This window comes from Crocodylus porosus, unplaced genomic scaffold, assembly GCF_001723895.1.
Source record: "Crocodylus porosus isolate Cpor-Errol unplaced genomic scaffold, CroPor_comp1, whole genome shotgun sequence".
Lineage (NCBI taxonomy): Eukaryota > Metazoa > Chordata > Crocodylia > Crocodylidae > Crocodylus > Crocodylus porosus.
The window spans coordinates 991,396-1,001,642 of record NW_017728904.1 but is presented as its reverse complement, the minus strand read 5'-3'; the positions used below and the strand labels follow the sequence as shown (position 1 = coordinate 1,001,642).

The window sequence follows — 10,247 nt, the reverse complement described above, 5'->3', positions numbered from 1 at the left end:
CGAGATCAGCTGCGAGTTCCTGCCGGGACCCGGCGCCCGCGCGGGGGGGTCCGGGGCGCGGGGGCCGCCGCCGGGGCCCGTCCGCATCCACTGCAACATCACGGTGAGGGCGGGGCGGCGCCTGGCGGGGCGACAGGGTGTCCCCGGGCTGCCCCTCTGCCGTGGGCCTGTGCGCCACCCTTCACTCGTGGGGCAGGCGCTTGGGGGGTGGCACTGGGGGTGCCGAGCGTCTGTCCAGCGCCGCGGGGGGAGTCCCCGACAGTCAGTCCTGCAGATATGACTTCCCACTGCGGCGTGGGCTGGTCTCAGCGCTGCTGGCGAGCGAAGACCCTGACAGGCAGGAAGTTTCTCGGATGCCCCTTTTCCGCCGTGGGGAGGGGGTGTGAGTCTGTTCAGGACAGAGGGGTTGCACCTTCCTGGTGTCTGGGAGCTGGGAAGCGAGGGCAAGAGCTCCCCACACACACCTGTGCCTGACCTGGGCTAACTGGGTCTGGCAAGCCCGTGTGGGGTACCGGGTGCAAGTTCTGCCTGCACAAGGGTGGCTTGGGGAGCAGTGGCTGCCCCACGCGCCCACAGCTGGGATCCCCAACACCCGCTTCTCAGCACTCTGCTGTCTTGTGGCCAGAGGTAGTGGGTGCATGGCGCAGGCTGCCACGAGTGCCAGCACTGCTTAGTGGTGAGGACCAGGCAGGGAGAGCTTGTTTTGGGGAGCCCCTGACACGCTGTGTGCGCGCGCATGGAGCATCCATCCTGCCCGGGCCTTCCAGCTCAGGTTAGAAGGACTCAGGGTTGGGGTGGGAGCTGCAATCTGCCCAGCAGCCGGTGGCCCCGTTACAGGATCAAGACAACTTGCCAGAGGACGTCGTGTTTGGTGCAGTTAGTGCTCTTGGCTGTTGGGCTCTAACAGATATCTTCTCGGTGCGTGCTCCTGGGAGCTGCTGGGCACCAAGGTCTGCAGAACAGGGTGCTGGGTCATTTTCCCTTGACGGGGCAGGGCACCCAGTGAGGTGCAGGTAACCCCATCTGGGGGTTGAAGGAGCTGAGCAGTTGGCAACTTTGTCATCTCGGAGCTGCAGTGGGTTCTGCCTCTGCCTGGGATCAGCACAGGCACGGAGTGAGCGTGTTTCCTTGTGCCGTGTGGTTCATGAGGCTGGTTTGTGGGAGGTGCAGGGCAGCTGCCTGGGCAGAGGCTGCTGCAGCAGTGCAGCCAGCTCATAGGTTCCTCTTCCTGCAGGAGTCTTACCCAGCTGTTCCCCCCATATGGTCCGTGGAGTCCGATGATCCCAACCTGGCAGCTATCCTGGAGAGGCTAGTGGAAGTCAGGAAAGGAAATACCCTGGTGAGGAGGGCACTATGGTATCGGGGAATTCCTGGGTGCTCTGCTCCTCAGGCTGCTGCTTGCCTGTCTGCCTGTTTTCCAGTGTTTGTCTGTTGTGCTGGAAGGAGATGGGTTGTCTAGCTGGGACCCCCAGGCCCTTGCCTTCTGCTAGGACATGGGTTCCCTTCACACAGTGGCTGCAACAGCACCATGCTCATCCCCGGAAGGGCCGTGTTCAGCAGGATGTGATTCTGGGCTGTCCCCAGGCCCTCGCCTGTTTGCAGAGAAGCATGGTGCCATTGGCTGTGCTCCATGGCTGGGGCTTGGGGCTTCTTCTCACCTTGCTGGTCTCTCCTCCCTGGGCAGCTCTTGCAGCACCTGAAACGGATAATCTCGGACCTGTGCAAACTCTACAACCTCCCGCAGCATCCAGATGTTGAGATGTTGGACCAGCCTCTACCGGCAGAACAGGTGAGCTGGCCTCCACCAGGCTGCATCAAGAGAGAGACCCTCTGTTCAGGTGGCTTCTTTGCAGCTCCAGGCTTCCGTGGGCCGCCTTGGGTGTGACCAGCCCAAGCCTACAGTCTCTCCAGAGGTGGTTTTGCAGCTTTCTAGCTGGGGAAGTCTTCCCACAATGCTGTCTCTTTGCAGGGCTGAGGCATCTCCCAGCTCACTGTGGGGCATGGTGGGTAGATTAACATCCGTTCCCTCCCTGATATACTTTGTGTGTTGTGACCATTGATGGGCGCTCCTGGGCCTCTCCTGATACTGCTCATGCTCAGCTACAGAGGCAGTTCCCTGGGTGGAACAACTGGTGAAGTTGAGCTCTTGGCGTGACTCCCCAGTCAGACTGGGGTGGGCTCTGGCCTGCTGCAGGCTTACTGAGGCACAGGACTACATCTGACTCTTCCCGGGCCTCCTTTAGGTGGGCACTGCCTGAGCTTGGGCACAGCTGCTTGGGACAGAAGCTGGCAGGCTGCCAGTCCCTTGGGTGGGTAGCTCTCCCCACCAGGATGGCAGTGGTCTGGGAGATGTCAGAGGAGGATGGTCTGACCCTTTTCCTTGTCACCCCACTGCTACAGAGCACACAGGAAGAAGTGTCTTCTGAAGAGGAAGATGAGGAAATGCCAGAGGTAAGGGAGCTCTCTTGTGTCCAGCAGGGCTGGGGGATCATAAAAGGAGCAGAGACACTGAGTCCATGCAGTGCTTCATGAGCCCTGGTGCTGGCTCGGCTGGGGCAGTTTCTGAGTGCATGCACTCAGGGTTATTTCCTTGTGGCCTATTCACTGAGAGCCTCAAGGGAGTGGCCTGCTTGTCTGTGTCTGGCTGTTGTGAAGGCTGGCAGTAGCCAGGCTTGATGCTAGGTAGGCAGGAACAGGTCCTTAGGCTTGGTCCACTGTCCAGAGCCTGACACTGACCCACTGGGATCTGCTTTGCCTGGTGCTGAGTCTTCTGAGCTGGTGTGGCAAACATGAGGAGATCCCACTCCTGATGAAAGAGGGCAGGGTGGGATACAAAACATGTGCACCACTGTGGGGGCACGTGGGCGGCTGGACAGGGTGGGATACAAAACATGTGCACCACTGTGGGGGCACGTGGGCGGCTGGACTCTTCCAGAGGTTGAGAATCCACGTGCTGCGAAGCTCCTGGGCTTTGGCGGCTCACTTTGAGGCCTAAAGAGCTCTTGACGTGGGTGGAATGGAAGAGTGTCTCCATGGTGATGATTCCTAAATGCCCTGCTCAGGGAGCTGGGCACGTGGGTTTTCTGCCCCTGGCTGCCAGGGCATGGATCCAGGACGCTGGGGGTGCAGAGGGCATCCTGTTGAGCCACAGTCAGGGAGGCCTGGCAGGAGGCAGCATGTGGGTCTCCTCGCTGCAGCGGGCAGGAAGCCTCAGTGGTAAACAGCCTGGGAGCCCATGGCTGCTCACGGAGCATGGGAAAGACTAGAGGAAGGCATCATGTTCTCATCCTGGGCCTGGGGCTTGCACTGGTGTGCTACTGACAGGCTGGCCAGATGGGCCAAGGGCTCTGTTGTGTGGGTGGTATGGTATGTCAGCTAGGCCCTGGGTCTGGCACCATGGAGCTGCCCCAGGGCAGGGCTGTGAGTGCCAGTTATTGAACAGCTTGGGGAGCTCCAAGCCCCTGCACACTTCCCCAAGTGCTCAGTTCATCCTGAAGAGCAGTAGCTGCCCTGGAGAGTCTGTGAGCATTTGCTTACAGAGGATGAATCCCAGCCCAGGGCTTTGTGTTGGCATCTAGGCAGCTGAGCCCTGTTAGCAGCTTCTTCCCTAGTGACAGGAGCCATAGTGCTCCAGCCTCCTGGCTGCAAGACTGCCTGGGGCAGAGGTTCGCACTAGTGGTCAGTGCAGTCTACTGTGCGCAGGTGCCCTGGGCATCCAGCAGCCTCAGGCTGCCCTGGGAGAGACCGGGAGCTGGTGTGGGCCTTGGTGAGGACAGTGCCGCAGGTCCCACCAGTAGCCTCTGTCAGCTCCCTCCCAAGGCAAGTAGAGAGGGGCAAGGTTGGGAGACGCTGTCTCCAAGGCATGCAGCAGCATCCTGCTGAAGTGCTGTGCCCACTGCCTGCGTGTTCTGGGAGCTGAAGGCTGAGCATAGGTAGGCACATGAAGTCCAGGAGGCCAGATGGTTTGGACACAGAGCTGAGGGAGCTGCCAGCCTGGCCGGGTCTCAGCCTGGCTCATTTCAAATGCCTGCGCCTGGTCTCTGCAGCTGCGCAGGGCAGTGCGGCGCAGAGCAGGGTCTCCCATCTGAAGCTCTTCTACCCCTTGCCAGGACACAGAGGACTTGGATCACTACGAGATGAAGGAGGAGGAGCCGGCCGATGGGAAGAGGACAGAGGATGAAGGCATTGGCAAGGAGAACCTGGCCATCCTGGAGAAGATCAAAAAGAACCAGAGGCAAGATTACTTAAATGTACGTGTCGCCGGCGGGCGGGGGGGGAGGGCCCAGGGACCCCAACAAGGGCAACCTACTTGTGCTCTGTCTGACCAGTGGGCTGGCTCCTTGCACCCCATCCCTAAAAAGTCTGTGCCCAGCCTGGTGCCTGCTGCCCTGGGAAGCTGTACAGGCACCAACAGGCTACAGCCATCATGTGGGTTCCAGCAGAGGACCTGAGTGGGGTGGCAGGGCTGGGGCGCAGCAGAGAAGACTGGCTGGAGCGCTGCTGTGCATGCCCTGATCCTGGCTGCATGTTGGCTTCTGACCCTAGCCAAAAGGACCTGAGCTCCCAGGGGGACAGAGCCACATCCAGCACGGAGTCATTGGGCCTTCCCTGGGACACAGGCTGCCCCAGGGGTGTCCAAGTTAGTACTACCCTGGGCTTGTTCTCCCTGAGCTGGTGTGGAGTCACCCTGCCCCTTAGCCAGGGGGCCTCAGTTCCTCTTCTGCTGCTGGGTGCAGGAGCCAGTTCCCCTGGGGTTGCAGGATGTTGTGCTCTGATCAAACTTGGCTTACTACTTGCAACTGGGGTTACAGCGCCTTTCCCTCCCCGTCCTTGTCAGGGTGCAGTGTCTGGGTCTGTGCAGGCCACTGACCGGCTAATGAAGGAGCTCAGGGATATTTACCGATCACCAAGTTTCAAGGGCGGTGAGTACAGTGGAGAGTTGGCGAGCAAGGCTGGGGGTGGAGTGGACTGCGACCTACTTGCTCTTTGTGGGGCCCTGAGGGGGGTCCTAGCAGGTGCTGGGAGCTGAGCTGGGGGAAAAGAAACCTCCCCTTGCTATCACAGCAGAAAGGCATGGACAGGGTTCACAGGAGACTGGGCAGAGCTGGATCCAGAGGTGCCTGCTCACTGCCACCACTGGAGCAGAGGTTGACTCTGCTGGGGGAGGGGAGGGGAGGGCCCTTGGAGACGGCTGTTCCTTGTGCTGCTGGCTGAGTACCCCTGGTCCTGGGTGGGGTAGGTCCCAGGGCCATCTTGTTTGTGGATGCTGGGTACAGTAGGTGGGACAAGTGCCTGTGTGGGTTGAAGCAGCTGCCACACTGGGCTGGTGTATCCAGCTGGGGGCAACTTGCAGCACCGAGCACTGCCCCTCTCTGGACAGCTCAGCTGCCTCCTGCCACAGCTCTGACCCATTGCGCATCATCCGCAGGGAACTATGCAGTGGAACTCGTGAATGACAGCCTGTACGATTGGAACGTCAAACTCCTGAAGTAAGTGGCCTGGTGCAGTCACCCTGATACCCCCAACCCACCTTTTTCCTTTGGAAACTGGCAGCACTGCTTCTTGCTGAGTGGTGGCCATTTCCTCCCTTCTCTTGGCAAGGACACTGCAGGCCTGTTCTCCTGGGGCACAGGGCTGGGCTAGGCGGGCTGCCAGTGCTCTGGGCTCCTTCTAGAGGCTGGTGCCCTGGCACAGCTTTCCCCATTTGATGGGGTGGGGGCTTCCCTCACAGGGTTGACGAGGACAGCGCTTTGCACAATGATCTCCAGATCCTCAAAGAGAAGGAAGGAACTGACTTCATCCTGCTCAACTTCTCCTTTAAAGTGAGTCCTGCCCCATTCTGCCCAGCACCTGCTTCGGGCTAGCAGCTGGAACCAGTGCTTCTCAACGGCCTTGTCTCTCTTTCAGGACAACTTTCCCTTTGACCCGCCGTTTGTGAGGGTCGTGTCCCCTGTGCTCTCAGGGGGGTGAGTGACTGCGCCATACTGCTCTGGGTACCACACTCCCATGAGTCTTGGGAGCTGCTGCAGGGACAGTCTTGGGTCTCTGATTTGCTGGGAGGATGCTGGTTTCTCTGGGTTTCCCAGGCTGGAGAGTCAACACATCACCTGTCAATGTTGGCAGGGAGTGTCTGAGGCAACCGTCTCACCATGGGCTACTGCAGAATGGCCCTTTCACTCGTCTTTGTGAAAGACACGGGTGGTGGTGGGGGAGGCGGGTACAGAAGTGTATGGCCTTGGGCAAAAGGGCAGGGAGGTGGGAGGGGGCATGGACCTGCCTGGTGGGCATCTTCCATCACACGCAGACAATGCTTCTGCAGAGCCACAGTGGTGCTGGCTGGGGCCCACAGCACACCCCAGGCCTCTGACTCGGTCTCTGCCCTGCAGGTACGTTCTGGGTGGAGGTGCCATCTGCATGGAGCTGCTGACCAAACAGGTGAGCAGCTGGGCAGGCTCCAGGTAGGGGCCATGCTGACACTTGGATATCCTGGATGCCAAGTGCTGGGCACCTGGAAGTCCTGCCAGAAGCAGTAGCTGACAGCCAAGCCTTGCCCTGCACTCTGTGCAGCCTGCTCCTTTGGCTGGGGGGCAGTGGTGGTTTGTTTATAAGAACAGAACAAGTTAAGGGAACATGCTGCTGCCAATGGCAGAACTGGACTCATGGGTGGTGGAAATGATGCCCTCAGTGTTCATCCCCCGGGGGCAGGAAGTGACTGCTGGAAGGGCACCAAAATTATGGCATCAGAGCAAACCCTGTGCCCTGCCCCTTTGAGGCCAAGTGTCCCATTGACCGCTTCCTGCCCACACTTCACTTCAGCATTGGGAAGAGGGTTATGAATATGTGACCTTGCGCGAGGTGGGGCTGGCAGCCTGTGGAGGCTGTAAGTGGCTGCTCAGAGTACTGATGGTGTCCCAAGTGGGCACGGGCTGGGGCTTTTTGCCTGGACTGCTCAGCAGAGCACAGTGGAGGGAGCATCTGGTCCCCCCCTGTAAGCCAAGGCTGGGTGGGTGCCATCAAGCACAGGCCCTGTCACCCCCTCATTGTATCCTTCTTGGCTTTGCAGGGCTGGAGCAGCGCCTACTCCATTGAGTCGGTGATCATGCAGATCAGTGCCACGCTGGTGAAAGGGAAGGCGCGCGTGCAGTTCGGAGCCAATAAGGTAGGACTAGCATGGAGCAGCTGGGGGAGGGGCCCACCACAGTCCCAGGCTGCTTTTGGGGCCCTTGGCCAAGGCTCCCAGGTACTTGGAGCAGGAGACTGAGTACCCAGAGAGCAGTGCCATGGAGTCAGTCTGTCAGAGAAGAACTACTTCACGGTCAGGGCAGCTAGGATCTGGAACCAACTTCCAAGGGAAGTGGTGCTGGCTCCTACCCTGGGGGTCTTTAAGAAGAGGCTTGATGCCTACCTGGCTGGAGCCATTTGAGCCCAGTTTTTCTCCTGCCCAGGCAGGGGGTTGGACTTGAAGATCTACAAGGTCCCTTCCAACCCTACGTCTATGATTCTCTGACTTGGGAGGCTGCGGTATCTCTGTGTGGGTTCGCAAAACAGCAGGGCTGTAAGCAAGGCCTTGCTCTTGTCCCAGCTTGCCTGTGAGACCCTGCAGTGCAAGATGACCAGCTGCCCAGGCCTGCATGCTGTGAGAGACTGCATGCTGCAATAGGCAGTGCTTGAAACAGTATCTGGTGCTGTCCCGGGTAGTGAAGTGCTTAAGGGTTGGGTAACACTAGCCTGAGATCTGCAGGGATTTGAATTGATCTCTTGACCCTTCTGGCTTCTCTGGCAGAATCAGTACAGCCTGACCAGAGCACAGCAGTCCTACAAGTCCCTGGTGCAGATCCATGAAAAGAATGGTAAGTTTTGTGGTAACAGGAGCCCTGTGGGTGTGGGTCTTACTGCCCTGGCTGAAAATCTCCTCTGAGCAGCATCCTTTGGCTGCAGCGGGGTGACACTGGGTACATCAGGCTGTCTAACTGTTGACTTGCTCTGGGGACCCCCAAGAACCCTCATCCCTGGTGCAGTGTGGCTTGCTGGGTGGCTGCCTCACCCCCTCAGTCACTGGGGAAGTGCAGAGCAGAGGGGTTGACATGGTGCTCAGGTCAGCTGAGGCAGGCATCGCACTACTGTGCTTGGCTTCTGAGCCCAGACACTCCAGGTGTGGCCTGCATATGCCATTGGCAGGGGTCCAGTATCTCCCCCAGTCTGTATGAGGCATGGTCACTGTTGAGATGCAGAGGTCACACTAAAAATAGAGTCTCTTGCCAAGGCCATAGGAAAAGCACCCTGAGCACAGCAGCCTACGCACAGTCATGGCATTGCCAGCCACCAGGGCTCGGAGCTGCCGTGAGCTGCAGGCCCAGATTCCTGTGGCCTGGAGGCATGAGGCCAAGCTCAAGTGCATGTGCAGGTTGTGGCAGTGTTGTAGTTGCAGCAGGACCAGTCTCACCTCACCGTGCTCTTGTTGCAGGCTGGTACACACCACCCAAGGAGGATGGCTAGCGTGGCAGCCACCCAGGCATCACCGGACCACTTGACCTTGGAATGCTGTACTTGGATCTGCCAATGCCTCTGGCTTTCTCCTGGGATGTGATGGCTCTGCCTGTTGCAGGACAATAGCGGCTGCGATAAACTCTAAGGAATGAGCCGTGTGTGCAGTTGGACTGACCCGAAACACTCGCTGGACCCTCGCTAGCAGCATTCTTATTAAAACAAACTCTGAGCCTCTTGTATCGCTGGCCACTTCCCGCTCTGCTCTGGTCTAGAGCATCTCCTTACCTATGCTATGGATTTAATTTATTTTCTTATTTCATGTACACTGCTTTGTTTGTTCCAGTGTCAGGCTGTGCAGGAAGGGATCTCTGGAGACCATTACAGTTTGGTAATTTGAAGAGCCTGGGGTGCTGCAGTCGTTATTGTGCTGGGCTGGGTTTTGCTGAGGGCAGCCAAAAGGGCAAGAGACATGCCCCAGTGATGACCTGCATGGGAAAGTCTGGTGCCAACCTGCTGTATGGAAGCGAGGGAGCTTCTGTGGTGGAGGGGGGGGCTTCCAGCCCTCCTCTCTACTCCGTCAGCAACTGCCTATCCTCATCAGTGGTGGAGTCCTGTGCTCCTGGGGGTCAATGGAGGCCGAAGCAGCTGAGAGTGCTCCTTGCTTCTTGGCTGCAGCCGAGCACTAGGAGCAGCTCCCTGCAAGCAGTTTGACTGTCCTTGGCTGTGCGCATTGGCAGTGGGACCCTCTCCTGAGGTTGGCAGCAGTGACTAAGGTGGTAACAGGTGGAGCACATTTGGCAGCGGGTGGGGGTTTGGGAAGGGGCACTGGCAGCAGTGCACAAGGAGGCAGCGCAGAGCCCTGTAGCATGGACTGAATTTCAGGCATGAGAAGTTTTCTGTCCCTTGTATCCTTGTATGTTCGACCCCTGTCTCACTGCCCAGGGCTGGAAGTTGGTGCCCAAGGTGGACCCTGGGCAGGGGATGGGAGTGTGGGCTAGTGCTTGGGACAGGCTGACCTCTCTCAAGGGAGGGCAAGTTAGTGACGGGAAGCAGAATTCCCCATCTGCCCCCAGGCAGTCTTGGGTCCAGCAAGGGTGGCTCATGGGCAGTTTTGTGACCTCCATCCATGGGTGTAGCTCCCAATGCCTTCCTGCCTTGCTGGGGGACCTGGAAGCTCTGCTGTTCTCCCTCCCTGCTGCTCCTGTTTCCACACCGGGTTTCTTGCCCTCTTTCCCTGTGAAGTCTGGGGCTGCCAGAGGGGCTGCAGCTGCCAGGCAGCACTTGCTGGCTCTGACTCTAGTCAAGACGGCTGGAACGCAAGGAGCCTCCAGAGAGCTGGTTATCTGAGGTGGCAGCATCCCTACTGTATTTCTATCCCCCTTATCCTCTGGAAGGTCTGGGCCCAGATAAAGGAGGTGGCCAGCCCCTGGGGAGGAGCTGGGCTGCTGTCATGTGCTGGTTGGAGTGGGGGGTGTTGCAGCTCATAGCAGGACCTATGCCCAGGTGTCTCGGTGCTGGGCCCAGGTGCCTTGTGTCCACCTGGAGCACCCATTTGTCCTGGTAAGCAAGGAAAAATCTTCAAAAAGGGAAAAAAAGAGGACCCGGGAAATTACAGGCCAGTTAGTCTTACCTCAATCCCGGGTAAGCTCTTTGAAAAAATTCTCCTGGTGCTCTGGCGAGGTGCCGGAGGACTGGAAGAGGGCCAATGTGGTCCCTATCTTCAAAAAGGGAAAAAAAGAGGACCCGGGAAATTCCAGGCC

General features: G+C 58.7%; 1 protein-coding gene across 1 annotated transcript; it reads left to right on the top strand.

Moving 5' to 3' along the window:
• Nucleotides 1-1,252: 1,252 nt before the first annotated feature.
• UBE2Q1 (ubiquitin conjugating enzyme E2 Q1) lies at nucleotides 1,253-8,887 on the top strand. The gene is made up of 12 exons (XM_019556788.1): nucleotides 1,253-1,339; nucleotides 1,685-1,789; nucleotides 2,401-2,451; nucleotides 4,110-4,250; nucleotides 4,838-4,922; nucleotides 5,429-5,489; nucleotides 5,732-5,822; nucleotides 5,908-5,966; nucleotides 6,387-6,435; nucleotides 7,064-7,159; nucleotides 7,784-7,851; nucleotides 8,466-8,887. Exons 2-12 carry the CDS (start codon nucleotides 1,760-1,762, stop codon nucleotides 8,494-8,496), a joined length of 762 nt encoding a protein of 253 aa, XP_019412333.1. The 5' UTR covers nucleotides 1,253-1,339; nucleotides 1,685-1,759; the 3' UTR covers nucleotides 8,497-8,887.
• The last annotated feature ends 1,360 nt before the right edge of the window (nucleotides 8,888-10,247 follow it).

Excerpts from the sequence above, each read along its gene's own strand:
- UBE2Q1 (XM_019556788.1), top strand. The coding sequence starts at position 1,760 with ATGTTGGACCAGCCTCTACCGGCAGAACAG. Across the intron at positions 7,160-7,783 it reads TGCAGTTCGGAGCCAATAAG|AATCAGTACAGCCTGACCAG; the intron begins GTAGGACTAGCA and ends CTTCTCTGGCAG. Across the intron at positions 7,852-8,465 it reads CAGATCCATGAAAAGAATGG|CTGGTACACACCACCCAAGG; the intron begins TAAGTTTTGTGG and ends TCTTGTTGCAGG.